This window comes from Odocoileus virginianus, chromosome 2 (assembly GCF_023699985.2).
Source record: "Odocoileus virginianus isolate 20LAN1187 ecotype Illinois chromosome 2, Ovbor_1.2, whole genome shotgun sequence".
NCBI classification, from domain to species: domain Eukaryota; kingdom Metazoa; phylum Chordata; class Mammalia; order Artiodactyla; family Cervidae; genus Odocoileus; species Odocoileus virginianus.
The window spans coordinates 60,523,264-60,535,776 of NC_069675.1; the positions used below are offsets into that span (position 1 = coordinate 60,523,264).

The following is a 12,513-nucleotide window of genomic DNA, read 5'->3' on the forward strand; positions in this document are numbered from 1 at the left end:
TAACATAAGCAGGATTTGCTATCATGTACGCAACATACCCCAAGTGAACATATTGTTGACAAAGATTACCTGAGGAATGAGTAATTACAAAACAGTTGGTCCTTAATTTAGCCAACTCCTATGCCAGTTAATATCAAGCGTTTTACTAAGATCCTGGCCTGACTTCCTTCCCCTGACAGGGACCACGTCAAGCTGTGGTAACCATCTTTCATGCTTACCATGGCAGGCACAGAGAGAACACATTTTGCTTCACAAAGCATGCTGCCCACCAGTGCAAAATATTCCTTCTACTCCAGTGACTAAAAGCCCTAGACAATGCCTTAAAATCATCAATGTTCTAGCCTTAAATACTGATCAGAAAGAAACATTTACAACAGTTAACGAGTTTATCAATATGTCTGGGTCTTTAAAAAAAAAAAGGCAGCCCAATTTACTTAAGAGAAAACAAGCCAAAATAAACAGCCAAATGCAAAAACTTCCTGCTCTGCCTCTATTATCATCTTGTTCAAGTTTCTGAGGATTTTGCTGTTAGACTGTATATTTGTGTTCCACCCCATAACATAGGAACTCCGCCAACAGTGGCGCTCATCGGCACAGCTGTCTCCTACTTCAAGTGTTAAGACTCCGCGAGAACCCTGTAGCTATTGCAAATTGTTAATATTTTGATCTCGGCAGACACCATCCTGCAGAAGCAGAAAACAAAGGCCCCAGCTTATTGAGTTTAGACTCTTCCACTTCCCAGTTCCCACAACAGTGACTGGAATCAAAATGGTTTTGACTTTTCCATCACAGATCACCAACACCAGATAGTTCTGCAACCAGTTTCCACAAGACACGTCAAAGGCTTCAGGTAAAACATGGGAGTTTCTCAGAAGGAGGCTTATACACACCCTAAGTTAACCAAATACAACAATTATAATTATTGCATTTGTCAGCAGGGACAAAACAACACTTTAAAATAATCAGATTCGTTTTTTTAACTTAACAGATCTTTATTAAAAGCAACCACAATGTGCCCAATGGATGGTATTAGGCCAACAAGTAGAAAACTAGGCAACAGAGGTAACTCCGATGTAGCTGTATATAATAAGCCCAACTCTAAATGGTGATAACTGTCATACAGTGTGGAAGGAAAGTTCTCTAAAGAGTCCACAATTTTTCCTTAGGGAGTGAAGGAGGGGGAAGTCCAGGAGGACCTCAGAAGAGGAATGACTCAGGGCTAGTAGTAGGGGGATGAGCAGAATTTCACGTGTTGGAGAAGGAAAGAAGAACATTCCAGAATAAACAGCATGAGCGAGTGGACCGTTGAGAAGAACAGTTTTGATATTGACACTGATCCACTTTTTATACATGTTATTGGTTAAAAGGGATCAGAAAGCAGAGGGAATCAGCTACAGCTGGAAAGGAAGTAGCATCTGTTAAGATCCCTGTGGAAACAAACCCAACAGATGGAGGTTAGGGAACGCCCACCACCTACCAAGACTATAACCTTGCAGTAGGCTCTTAACTTTATACAATGACAATGTCTTTTTACACAATAACAAATGTCCTGGCTTATAAACTTGTTAAAGGTCTTTCCAAGTTTTTTGTTTTGTTTCGCTTTCAAGATTTTCTAAGGAAGAGACCAAGATTCCAATTCTTAGTCGACTCCAGGATTCTATTCTGGTAGAGTAGAAACACACCTACTTTTTTAAGGCGAAGGCAAACAGAATGGATCTATACTTGTTGCATTGTGTCTTATTTCCACAACTCTTACTTCAATAACTAGAGCTAACATTCCAGTAATAATCAACTCCGAATTCACATTCCTTTCATTATCTTAAGGTGTAATAAGCCCAAGTTTACTTAAATTCACTTTAATTCAGTATGTGCGTCAGCATTTTCAGGGAAGACAAGGGAAGTGAAAAAAGTTATGGCAATGACAGGATGTCACTAATTCAGAAGAATTAGGGACAGTATGACTGGCAGAAATGGTCTGAGCTTTGAAGTCAGAATGACTAAGGCTGGCCACCCTCTAGCCTTCTGAGATAGCACCTTGTGGTGCTTGAAAGCACAGTCCTTCCTGAGAGAGCCTACTAGGGTTATTTAACCTCTCTGGGTCTTGATTTCATCCCCCTCTATAAATGGAGGTAATAAAACCACATGGGCTTCCCTGGAGGCTCAGTGGTAAAGAAGCCGTCTGCCAATGCAGGAGACATGAGTTCGATCCCCAGGTGGAGAAGATCCCCTGGAGAAGGAAATGGCAACTCACTTCAGTATTCTTGCCAGGACAAACCTGTGGACAGAGAAGTCAGGCGAGCTACAGTCCACCAGGTGGCTAAAGAGTCAGACACGACTGAGCGACTAAACAACAAACAAAACCATATACAGCATAGCATTGTTGAAAAAACTAAAGGAGTAGAGTGCTATAAAAAATATGTGCTAAAAAAAAAAAATTTGCTGTCTTCGGTAAGTAATGTAAGCTTCCTCATTGGTTAAATGGGGTAACACCTCCTTCACATGGTTATTTGAAAGTGAGATTGTAAGAAACCTATCTCGGTGTCCAGCGATGGGCCGTCACCAGAAACCTGTGTTATTCCTAGTGTGTGCTGGAAGCTTTACACAGGCTAGCTCATTTAATTCCCACAGCAACTCCACGAAACCAGTAGTATTTATTCCCATTTTACTCACTCAGATAAAAGCAAAGTGAGATACATCAGTAACTTGCCTTGGATCAGAAGGTGACCAAATGGCTAAGCCTTGAGCCATACGTTACAAATGCATTTAAAGCAGGATCTTTGGCTTTTGGCTGAAATAACCAGTTTGACATTTTTCAGTCAGTTGAGACTGAGAGTAAAGACATCAGGGAATTATTCTTAATTCTGTGAAGTGTAATCATTGTCTTGTGGTTTCACATAAGAGTACGCTCATCTTTTGGAAAGTAAGCTCAAGTAATTGAATATAAGAGTTCTAATGTCTAATTTCTTTGAAATGGTTCAGCAAAAAATATTTAAACTTTTAAAGTTTTTTTCCAAATGGGAAACCTTTCAACATTAGGGAAAGTATGAGTGAGGGCAGAATTATAAATCCATCCTCAGCAAGATGTGTGTTGCCGAGAGGAGTTCATCAACAAAACAGAAAGCTGAACGGTAGCTGAGTGGTTCTTGAGTTACTGCTCCTTGAGAAGTGTTTCTTCATTTTGTCTGCAAATTTCCAAATCATTCATAGCCATGATCCAGTGATTTAAAGATACAGACAAAACACACGTGATTTAAAAAAATTTTTTCCATTTCCTCTGTACAAAAGGTTACTTTCAATAATTTACTGAATTATTTTAATTATCTTTAATTTTTTAATTTAATTATCTTTAATTTTCACTTACTGAAAAAATTTGTAGAGTTATAAATCTTAACATGCATTTCTGTCTGGAGAGGGACAGAAGGGTCAGGGTACTTTTTATACTGAAGCTATTGTTTAGGACCATCAGCAAAAAGAGCTTTACTAAACCTATGAGCATATATTCATTAGAGGAATTTTAAAAAGACAAAAAAGAACATTAGAAGACAAAACATGTTTTTTAAAATTAAGCATGATTTTACCACTTTCAAGGTTCTGATTTATTGCTAAATGTAATACATTTAAATACCTGTATTGTTTAATAAAAACCTTAAATATATGTGGGCTATCAGGAAGATCTATTTTACCTAAGACACAAATATATCTCCCTTAAGTTTCCAGTTTGATGTCACTTCCTTATAACACACCTTGCCTACTTCCAAAACGTATCTGAGGAAGCTCAAATATAAAAACCATTAGAAGAGAAAACAGAAAATAGATTGAAATGCATAGAGAGGAGTGGTAAATAAATCTAGCAAAAACCTAAGCTAATATGGCTACCATAACCAAGCAAAAATTTTAGCTCTGAGCTTGAGACGGTGGTAGAAAAAAATAAAACAGAAAACCAATCACAGCAAGCCCTGTAAGTCTGAGAGAAACGTTCTTCCGGGCATCAGCATTTAAAAGCAATTTTTCAGATGGGCCATTACATAAGAACGATGAACAATATAATGGACAGTGTCCACAAATGGCAGTTTATACAGCCCATGCAGCCCATTTTCTTACCAGGCATTTCTTGTCTCATGACAAGGTCATTGCATTAAAAGTAATTCAGAGAAGGCCATTTCTGCAGCGGGCTAAGGCGCCACAGCTTTCTGATTCTCTAACTGAAACCAGAACCTATCCTCAAATATCCATTGTCTCAACTGGGCTTCTGACAGCAGTAGGGACAGCCAGTTCCATGCCTAACTACTCTGAAAGCCTGGAAGAGAAATATTTATTTCTTGCTGGTGATTCCACCTGAAATCCCTTTGCTTTGGATATCAGATGGGATAGGATACAAAGCTGACCTGCTGCCCTAAAAAGGAAGCGGCCAGGCCAGCAGCCTTGAGGAAAGGGAGACAAGGAACCCCAATGTAAGGTGATGAACCAATCAATCTCCAACAAGCCCTGAGCACAGGCAACCTTCCCTTCCTGCTACCACTGCTATTTGTGTGTGCAGGGACAAACAAGGACCCATAAAAATACCTGTTTAATAGTCATGTCCAAAAGGGGGCAAGGCCCAAGAGCGCATTCCTTCCCCCACCCCATATTTCAGCCCTAGAAGGGCAACATTTTTCATTTTACCATTTCAAGATACAGTCTATGAAGGCCAAGCAAGGTCTAACATAGAAAGACCAACAGATGTGGTGGGATATTGGACATGAACACCATTTAAGATCCTCTCAGGCTACTTATGGGACAAGAGTCCTAAGACGGGTGTCTGGCAGACTAGGGGTTACTGCAGCCAAAGCTCCCTGGGGACCCAGAGAAAGGAAATTCCCTTTTCCAAACATCAACTCTCCCAACACCCCCTCCCGCCCAGCCCGACGACAGCAGACGCCAAAGGACAACGGGGCACTTAAAAAAAAAAAAAAAAAAGTGAGTAGATGCTTACAGCACAACATTCTATCACCTGCTACAAGACAAGCCCTCCCCGCCGGCCAGCCCTGAGTCACTTCCCCTCTCTGCATCGGGTCTTAATGCTCGCGGGGGCAAAAGACACGGGGCCTCTGGCGCTGGATACCCGCAGCCCCCAAGTCGGCGCAGACGCACGCTGGGCCTCCCTCTAGGCAAGTTCCCGTGGCTGCCGACCCGCTCTCTGCGCCCCAGCCGGCGCCGCCGCTACCTTGGCTAATGGCAGCTCTGAATGAAAGGAGCTGAGACAGGCTCCGGATTTATGAATGTGCAGGGGAGGAGGGGAGAGATATCATGTGACAATAAAGGAGAGCGTCTTATTCACAAAAAAAAAAAAAGTGGCTGTGGCGGGCACAGCCACTGAGCAGCAGCGGCCGCCGCGATGCGGTGACCGCTCGGACCCGAGGCCGACGATCTCAGGCACCCGGCCCGGCAGCCCAACCCCTAGTCGCACCCACGATCGGAAACGCCTCGGGCGCTAGCAGAAGAAAGGCAAAGCCGCCTCTGCGGCCGCAGGAACCTGCACCTCGGCCAAGGGCTGAAGAAGACACGGGTCCCGCGAGGGGAGGTGGGTCCGCCGGAGAGCCCCTCCAGCGAGGAGCCCAGAGCTTTGTTCGCCTCGGGCCCGCGGGGCGGGCACGCACTTCTGTGCACGCGCGCACACACAGATATACACAAAGATATACACATAGACACAGAGAGAGATACACATAAGGGCCCCGCAGCGCGCTGCCCCGCGGGCTCCCGCCCTCCCCCGCCGCACACCCTCGGATCCGCCCCCCGAGCAGCCCCGACCCCGCGGGGCGCCAGTCCCCGGCCGTCCAACGCGTGCACACACACGCACACGCGCCGCGGGGCCCCAGAGCTGCTCCAGCACGCCGGCCCGCACGGGGACCCGGGTGCACGCAGACCCCAGCGCAACCCGCGCCCAGTCCTCCCTTAGCTCCGCAGTGTTTTTTATGAATGAAAATGTGGTATGCAAATGAGAGCGATTCAAGAAAACGACATGGCGGAGCCTGGGCCCCAGTGGGCTTCCGAAGGGACCGCGGGGCTAGCGGAGGGGGCGGGAGAGTCACAAAAGTCACCGGGTCAAAACCCACCGACCCCTGGAAGCCGGAGCGGGGGTGTCAGGTGTTCCCCTCCCGCCGCCAAGGATCTCGAGAGGAGGGGTGATCTGAGTCCCCGGAGAGGGAGCGGGGACCGCCCGGAGGTCACCCGCGCGCCCTTGGCCCCCGCAGCGGCCACTAGCCCGCCGACCCAACGCGCGCCCCCTCCAGCCTGCAGCAGTTTTCGCCCCCTCCTCACTTCATCAACAAGGGGGGAAATCTCGCGTCCCACACCCCACAGACCAGCGAGTCGCTGCACCCCAAGCCAAGTTCACCCAACCAGCGTCCCCGCCCGCGTCCTCAGCCCCGGCCCCCACGCTGCCCTCGTGGGGCACTCTCGTCCCACCCCGCGGCCAAACTTACTCGTCCGGGTGTGTTTCTTCGGTCATTTTCCTGTTCACCTAGACGCCTGTCCCGCGGCGGGCAGCTTTGCTCCCTTCATCTTCCTGTCCGCTCATCCTCTCCCCCACCCCCCTTCTTCACATCTCCGGAGATCGCCTGATTTGGTTGGGGGGAGCTGCTAGAGATGAAGGGGGCGCCGCAGAAGGGGAAGCAGGGCGACGGGAGCGCGGGGTGAGGTCTGGGAGAAGGGGTGCACAGGCAAGCTTCGCGGGGAGTAAGCGCCGCAGGGCCGAAGGGCAAGGCGGGCTGGGGCTCCGAGGGCTCGGGAGCGGGCGGAGCGGAGAGATTTGGGCAGGGGACGGCGGTAAGGGAGAGGAGGAGAAAAACAAGCGCGCGGTGGAGCGGCGGGGACTGCTGAGAGCAGGAGAAGAGGGCCGGCCGCGGGCTGGGGCTCGGCCCGGGGTTGCCCCCGGGGGGCCGGGCCAATCACGGTTCCGGGGAGCGCTCGGCGGCCAGGGGTGGTGCGCCTGGAAGGCGGTGCAGGGCGCCCCGTCCGAGCCCCATCTCTCGACTCTACCGATTTACTCCATATTGGATTCTCACCACCGCCAACAGGAGGAGGAAGTAGGGCGGAAGCGATGACGTCTTCCCAGCGGCCAGAGGTGGTGGAGTGCAAAAAGCTTCCTACTTGCGACCGAAAAAAAAAAAAGGGAGGAAAAAAAAAAAAAAAAACTTTGTCCGGCCTACTGAGCATGCCCGACTTCCTTCCCTCCCTCCCCCCGCCCCCCAAGTCCCTCCCGGCTTCCACTCCCTCAGGAGCCCCGGAGCGGAGTTGTTTGCGCCGCGTTTAACTCCGGATCCTCCCGCGTTAGCGCTCCGGGTTTTAAGATGCCCGAGAGGAGGGAGGAGGTGGCAGCGGGGGACTTGCACACATCTGGCGTCCGGTTGGTTCCCTCCCTTCTCCCAAACCCCTGGATTAAAAATCCGAGGGAAGAGGAGGAGGGGGAAGACAGGGATCTCTGGGGGTGGCCGGAGGGTTGCTGGCCCTCGGAAAACCAACTAACCCCGACCTTGGGTCGGAGGGTGGGGGCGGAACAGGTGCATTTGCCAAGATTCTGAATGGCAGAGGCTTTTCAGTTTCACGTGAGTCTCAGGATCTCTTTTCTTGGTAGGGGCTTGGGCGTTTTTAAGGAATCATTATTAGTACATTGTAAAAAAAAAAAAAAAATCCAACACAAGCCAGGAGCGTTTGCATTCCAGTAGAAATGAAGGACTTTCCCAGGTTAAAATGCAAACCCAAATATATTTTTAAAATTATCCAGTAAATCTCAAGTTGGTGGAGGATGGTCCTTATCCTAGGCCCTTGAATGCCACAGTTTCTGACCCAGAGGTTGCCAGCTCCATGGGCTTTGGCACAGTGAGGTGGGGACCCCTGCTCCTGCTCTATCTCCCCTTTGTTTTTAAATTGTTTTCCTAACCTGGCCTAGGACCGTGCTTTTTAACACAGCACTGTCTAGGCAAAGGGCAAGCAACCTGCACAACTGTGCCAGGATCTTTACTTGGCTTGATGCTCTTCTGTTGCAGTCTTGAAATTCTTTATGGTGTTTAAACTAGGGGCTTCACATTGCTACTGGAAATTCCATAGCCAGTGAATATTTCCTTCTGGGGTCTTGCTAGGGAGCAAGAGATATAGTCTCTGTTCCTTCCTGCTCTCCAAGCACTTTTATATTCCCCTGAATGTCCCAACACTACACAAAAAAATTTTAACTTAACGGCAATCACTGATCCAATTAAGAGAAGACTAAATATATGCCACAAGTGTTGCATAGGTAAAGAGTATATGTATGTATTTGGAGAGTCATAGTACTCTGAAGAAAGTTATGAGTTTTCACCTTGAGTCAAGGGAAAACTAGTGGTTTTACCCTAGGCTTCGTGTTTATCTTAACCATGATCTTTGTGGACACAGATTGGGGTTAAGCCCAATCAAGCACTCCATGCTAAGTGCTGGTATATGGTGGTAGAAAGGGCACTAGGCAGAGGAGGAACACCTAGGCTCTGGTTTCCCCCTCGCAGCCCTGAGACCCTGAGTGAGGCTTTTAGCAGTTCTTCAGTTTCTTTGTAAAACAAGGGTAACAAGGCCACACTTGTCCTTCTCAGTCTTTGAGACCACGGAGGGTCTATTAGAAAGCACTGAACAAAGCAAGACCTCATTGGCATCTAAATCCCCATGAGACTAAGGCATCTACCCAGTTCTCACCTTTGCCCATTTGTTGCTTTTCTCAGCAATGTTTTAAAGAAGTCCTAGTCGGTCATTCCTGAACATCCAGGAACATGAACATTTGTCTTGTCAGAAATATCCACCCAATGGGCGTCATCCTCTAGTTCAGAGTACTCAAATGACAAGGTGACAGGTGAGATGGTTATTTTCTGCAGGTAGGCAAGCTGAATCTGTGTCATTACAACTCATTCATCCAGCTCCCTGCTAATAACAGTGAATGACGGGCCCAACCCAGGAGCAAAAGAAAACATTCCAAGGTCCAAGAGTCACCAAGTCCCGACTTGGATGTTCTGTTGCCAAACTCCAGCAGGTCCTTAAGTTCTCTGAGCCTCACACTATCCTGTAGTAACAAGGTAATATCCACAACATCGAGTTGTTGGAGGATTAAATGGCTATAAAATGAAGGCACTGTGTTAAGCACACTGCAAATACAAGATTAACGGCAACCCTTTCTTCCCTTTAGCCAGTGGATTATCAAATGCTCTCCCTTTCACTCCCGGTCCTTTATGTTCCTCTAAAGAAAACCTTCCAATTTTTGCCTTGTTCATTACGCAAAAGGAATCTTTTTGATGAAAATGTCCCAAGCAGGTCACCCTCCCGCATCAATCGCTAACTATGACTGGCAGCTCCGAGAATAAATGGCGGTATTGAGTGAATAACTCAGATTTTATTGATCGGAATACCAGGGTGTTATCAAAGCCTACTGGATAGTTACCAGAATAGGGGATATCACGGATTCAGGGTTTTAATGACATTGCTGAAAAGAGCTAAATACCCACATCCCTGTCTCTCCCCGACAAAGAGCAAAACAAGGGACAGGCAAGTGAAAGGTGTCTCGTAGAGTGTGTCAAAAGTAATGTCGATCTGCTCACAACTTCAGGGTAACCCAGCGGAGTCTCCCGTAGGACCCCCACCTACTCGCCTCCAAACCCGAGTCCGGGGCGGGGGGGGAGGCACCCCCTCCCGAATCCTCCGGGCCGGCCGCCCGGAAAGCCCGGAACCCGAGCGACCCTCGGCGGCCTCGGGACGGGCATGCTCAGTAGACCCGCAGAGCTAGTTTCAATCGGAAGCCGGCCTCGGCCCCCGCCCCCTCCCGGCCCGCACGGGCGCGGGGAGAAGCGGACATTTTCTCCTCCACTATCCGCTCTCTCTTGTCCTTCACCCCCTTTCTGCGTCCTCCCACTTCTCGCCTGTCGGGGTCCGACTGGGCGCGGGTGTAGATCTCCCGGGAGTGGGCTGGTGATAGTGACTCCCTTCGCCCTCCCCCAGGGTTAGAGGGGTTGCAGGATAGGGGTGGTTGGGGGAGGACTCCACTGTGTCCTAAGGTGGTTTGTGCCGCCCGACCGCGGCCCTCAGGAGCCCCCCCACTGCCGCAGCGCCCCCCGCTCCCCGCCCCGCGAGGCGTGCGCAGCTGCGCCCCGCCTGTCCTCATCTCACCCTCATCCTGCCCCTTCGGTATTTCTCAATGACCGGCGCTCGGAGGACACTTCCGACCCGGGAGGGAGCGGGTATCATTAGCGCCAGCTTTATCAGTTCCTTCCGGTCTGCCGGGAGCCCAGCCTTGCGCGCAGCTTGGCCGCGCCCCGGGCGCTCGGGTGCCTTTATTTTTCTGTTTAAACAAGCAGTCGTGTGTGCCGGGGTGTGCCAAACGAATGTGCAGCCCGCCTGCTCCGCCCTCTCCCCCACCAGGCCCGCCGGCCGGAATGGAAACCCAAGCTCTCTCGTAAAGAAGGGGATGATGCAAACTTAGAAACTGACCCGGCGTCCGGGAACGATGCCCCTGCGGGGCGCGGCGTCCCACTCCCGGCATGAATGGCTGGAGCCCGATTGCATAATCGGCGCGGTATAAATAGCCGGCGGGCGGGCCGCTGACGCGCTCACTGGTCCCGTTATCGTGAATACTTCATCTCCGATGCGTTCACTCCCGGGTCATTTTCCCTTTCAGCTGCAAGGCTGGGATTTTAAATAGCAGAGATGAAAGGTTCTCATCCCTGCCTCCCTGCTCCCTTGAGTTCATGTATTATGAATGAAACCTTGCTGCTTCCTGAAGGCTCACTTCAGGTAGGGGAGAGACTTAAGTCAAGGCAGCGGTCCACCGAACCTCGTGTGTGTGTGTGTGTGTGTGTGTGTGTGTGTGTGTGAAAAGGCAGCGGTCCACCGAACCTCGTGTGTGTGTGTGTGTGTGTGTGTGTGTGTGTGTGTGAAAAGGCAGCGGTCCACCGAACCTCGTGTGTGTGTGTGTGAGAAAAGACAGCGGTCCACCGAGCTCTGTGTGTGTGTGTGTGTGTGTGTGTGTGTGTGTGTCCCGGAGGGAGAGAAAGCAAGAAGAAATGATTGACAGGGCTGGGCAACCGTCTCATCGAGAAAACGTAACCGCTGATGGTTTGCCTCTGGAGTTTCAGTTTACAACTCTCCAGCCTCATTGTAAGGTAGATTATGCAAAGGGTCTTTTCGGCTGTGGCTGCTCACTCGCCTTCTCCTCCGAGCAGTGTTGCTTCAGTCGGAGGAGCTGGTTCCCTTTCTTCTCGGAGGCAGCAGACATCCCTGACTGTAAAAGCCCTGGGGACCTCTGAGGTCTGGAAGGAGAGCAGTGCTGCGGGTCAGTTTAGCCACTCTCTTGTTTCTTAGAAGCTTCTGCTATGTCCAAAGATGAGGAAGTACAAAAACTTATTCCTCCCAACTGTATTTCACAAATACATGGTTGTTTTAAAAATGATAGTGTGCAGAGGGTTGGTTTTTTTTTTTTTAACCCTTCCTCTTAAACACCAAGTTTCGACTTATTTTCTCAAAATAAAATGACTGCTTCTTCACCAATGCGTTTCCGGTAAGTGAAAGGCAGTGGCCTGGTCATTATTTTTCAGACCGGAGGCTTTAAAATGCCAGGTCTTTTGTGATGCTTTGGGATTATAGGGGACCATGAACCCAGGGTCCTGCCCTCCAAGGTTTTCTGTCAGGTGAAGCAACAGTCCTATACAGAAAACATTACGGCAGTGGCTAACGCCTCTAAAACATGAGGTAAGCAGAAGAGAAAGCAGAGGTCAGGGAAAGGAAGGCTCCCCAGAAGAAGGGGTGTCTGAGCCACATCCTGAAGGAAGGTGAGACGGTATGGATAACTGACAGCTCAGTGAACCCAGAAGCCCCAGGGTGTGGCAGGGTGGGGAGCCAGGGTAACAGAAAGGCTGAGAAGGATGGGTCTGGGAGGCAACAGAGGTCATGCTAAAGGAGCTTAGACTATCTTGAAGTCTTGGAATCTTTTGTAGCAGGTTCACAGCTGAGCTTTGTCCAGTCACAGCTCTTTGCAGCGGCCCCTTGTTTGCACAAACATAGTCTTTGGGCATCCATTGTCTTGGGGTTTGGAAACTGATAGCCCGATGGTCAGAAAAGGTTCCAGATAAATTCTGTTTATGCTTACCTTTTTTCCAAAAAAAAAAGAATCTAACAGTTTAAAATCAGACTGTTTCACGTAAAAATCAAGATTTTTGGCTCCTCTTAAAAAATACTCCAAAGATGCGGGAACTATGAGTGCCAAATTCTTGCTTGGTAACAGTTGACTCTTGGTGAATGGCGGCTGGCCCATCTGTCAGGCTTCTGGCTCCTGTAGGCATTTGACTTTTGACTCTGACATAAAAGAATCCTTTATGACTGCATCAAGGCCCCACTCTGAGACCCAAAGTAGGCGAGCTTGGCAATAAGTACACAGCATTTTACATGAGGATCTCCTGGCCTCTTGGAAGGAAAGATACCAATCTTCAATCTCCTACTCCAAGACTATTATAAATTAGGCCAAATAATAAA

The 12,513-nt window shown here is 49.0% G+C and overlaps 1 protein-coding gene and 1 long non-coding RNA gene across 4 annotated transcripts in view; one reads left to right on the forward strand and one right to left on the reverse strand.

Annotated features, from left to right (window-relative positions):
• The window catches only part of SPRED2 (sprouty related EVH1 domain containing 2), a 123,825-nt gene extending 113,566 nt beyond the window's left edge, over positions 1–10,259 (reverse strand). The window contains exons 1-3 of one of the 2 annotated variants that reach the window (XM_070480264.1): positions 10,156–10,259; positions 8,698–8,755; positions 6,462–7,124 (exon numbers count right to left, since the gene is read on the reverse strand). In XM_070480264.1, coding sequence (XP_070336365.1) covers positions 6,462–6,487 — 26 coding nt within the window. In that variant the 5' untranslated portion in view covers positions 6,488–7,124; positions 8,698–8,755; positions 10,156–10,259. Of the gene's footprint in view, positions 1–6,461; positions 7,125–8,697; positions 9,665–10,155 lie in introns of those variants that run through there. The other variant, XM_020888273.2, reaches the window with a different exon arrangement.
• Positions 10,260–10,395: 136 nt separating this feature from the next.
• Positions 10,396–12,513, forward strand: part of LOC139039477 (uncharacterized) — a 79,340-nt gene continuing 77,222 nt past the window's right edge. The window contains exon 1 of one of the 2 annotated variants that reach the window (XR_011492745.1): positions 10,396–10,779. This is a non-coding gene — a long non-coding RNA (uncharacterized lncRNA). The remainder of the gene's footprint in view (positions 10,780–12,513) is intronic. The other variant, XR_011492744.1, reaches the window with a different exon arrangement.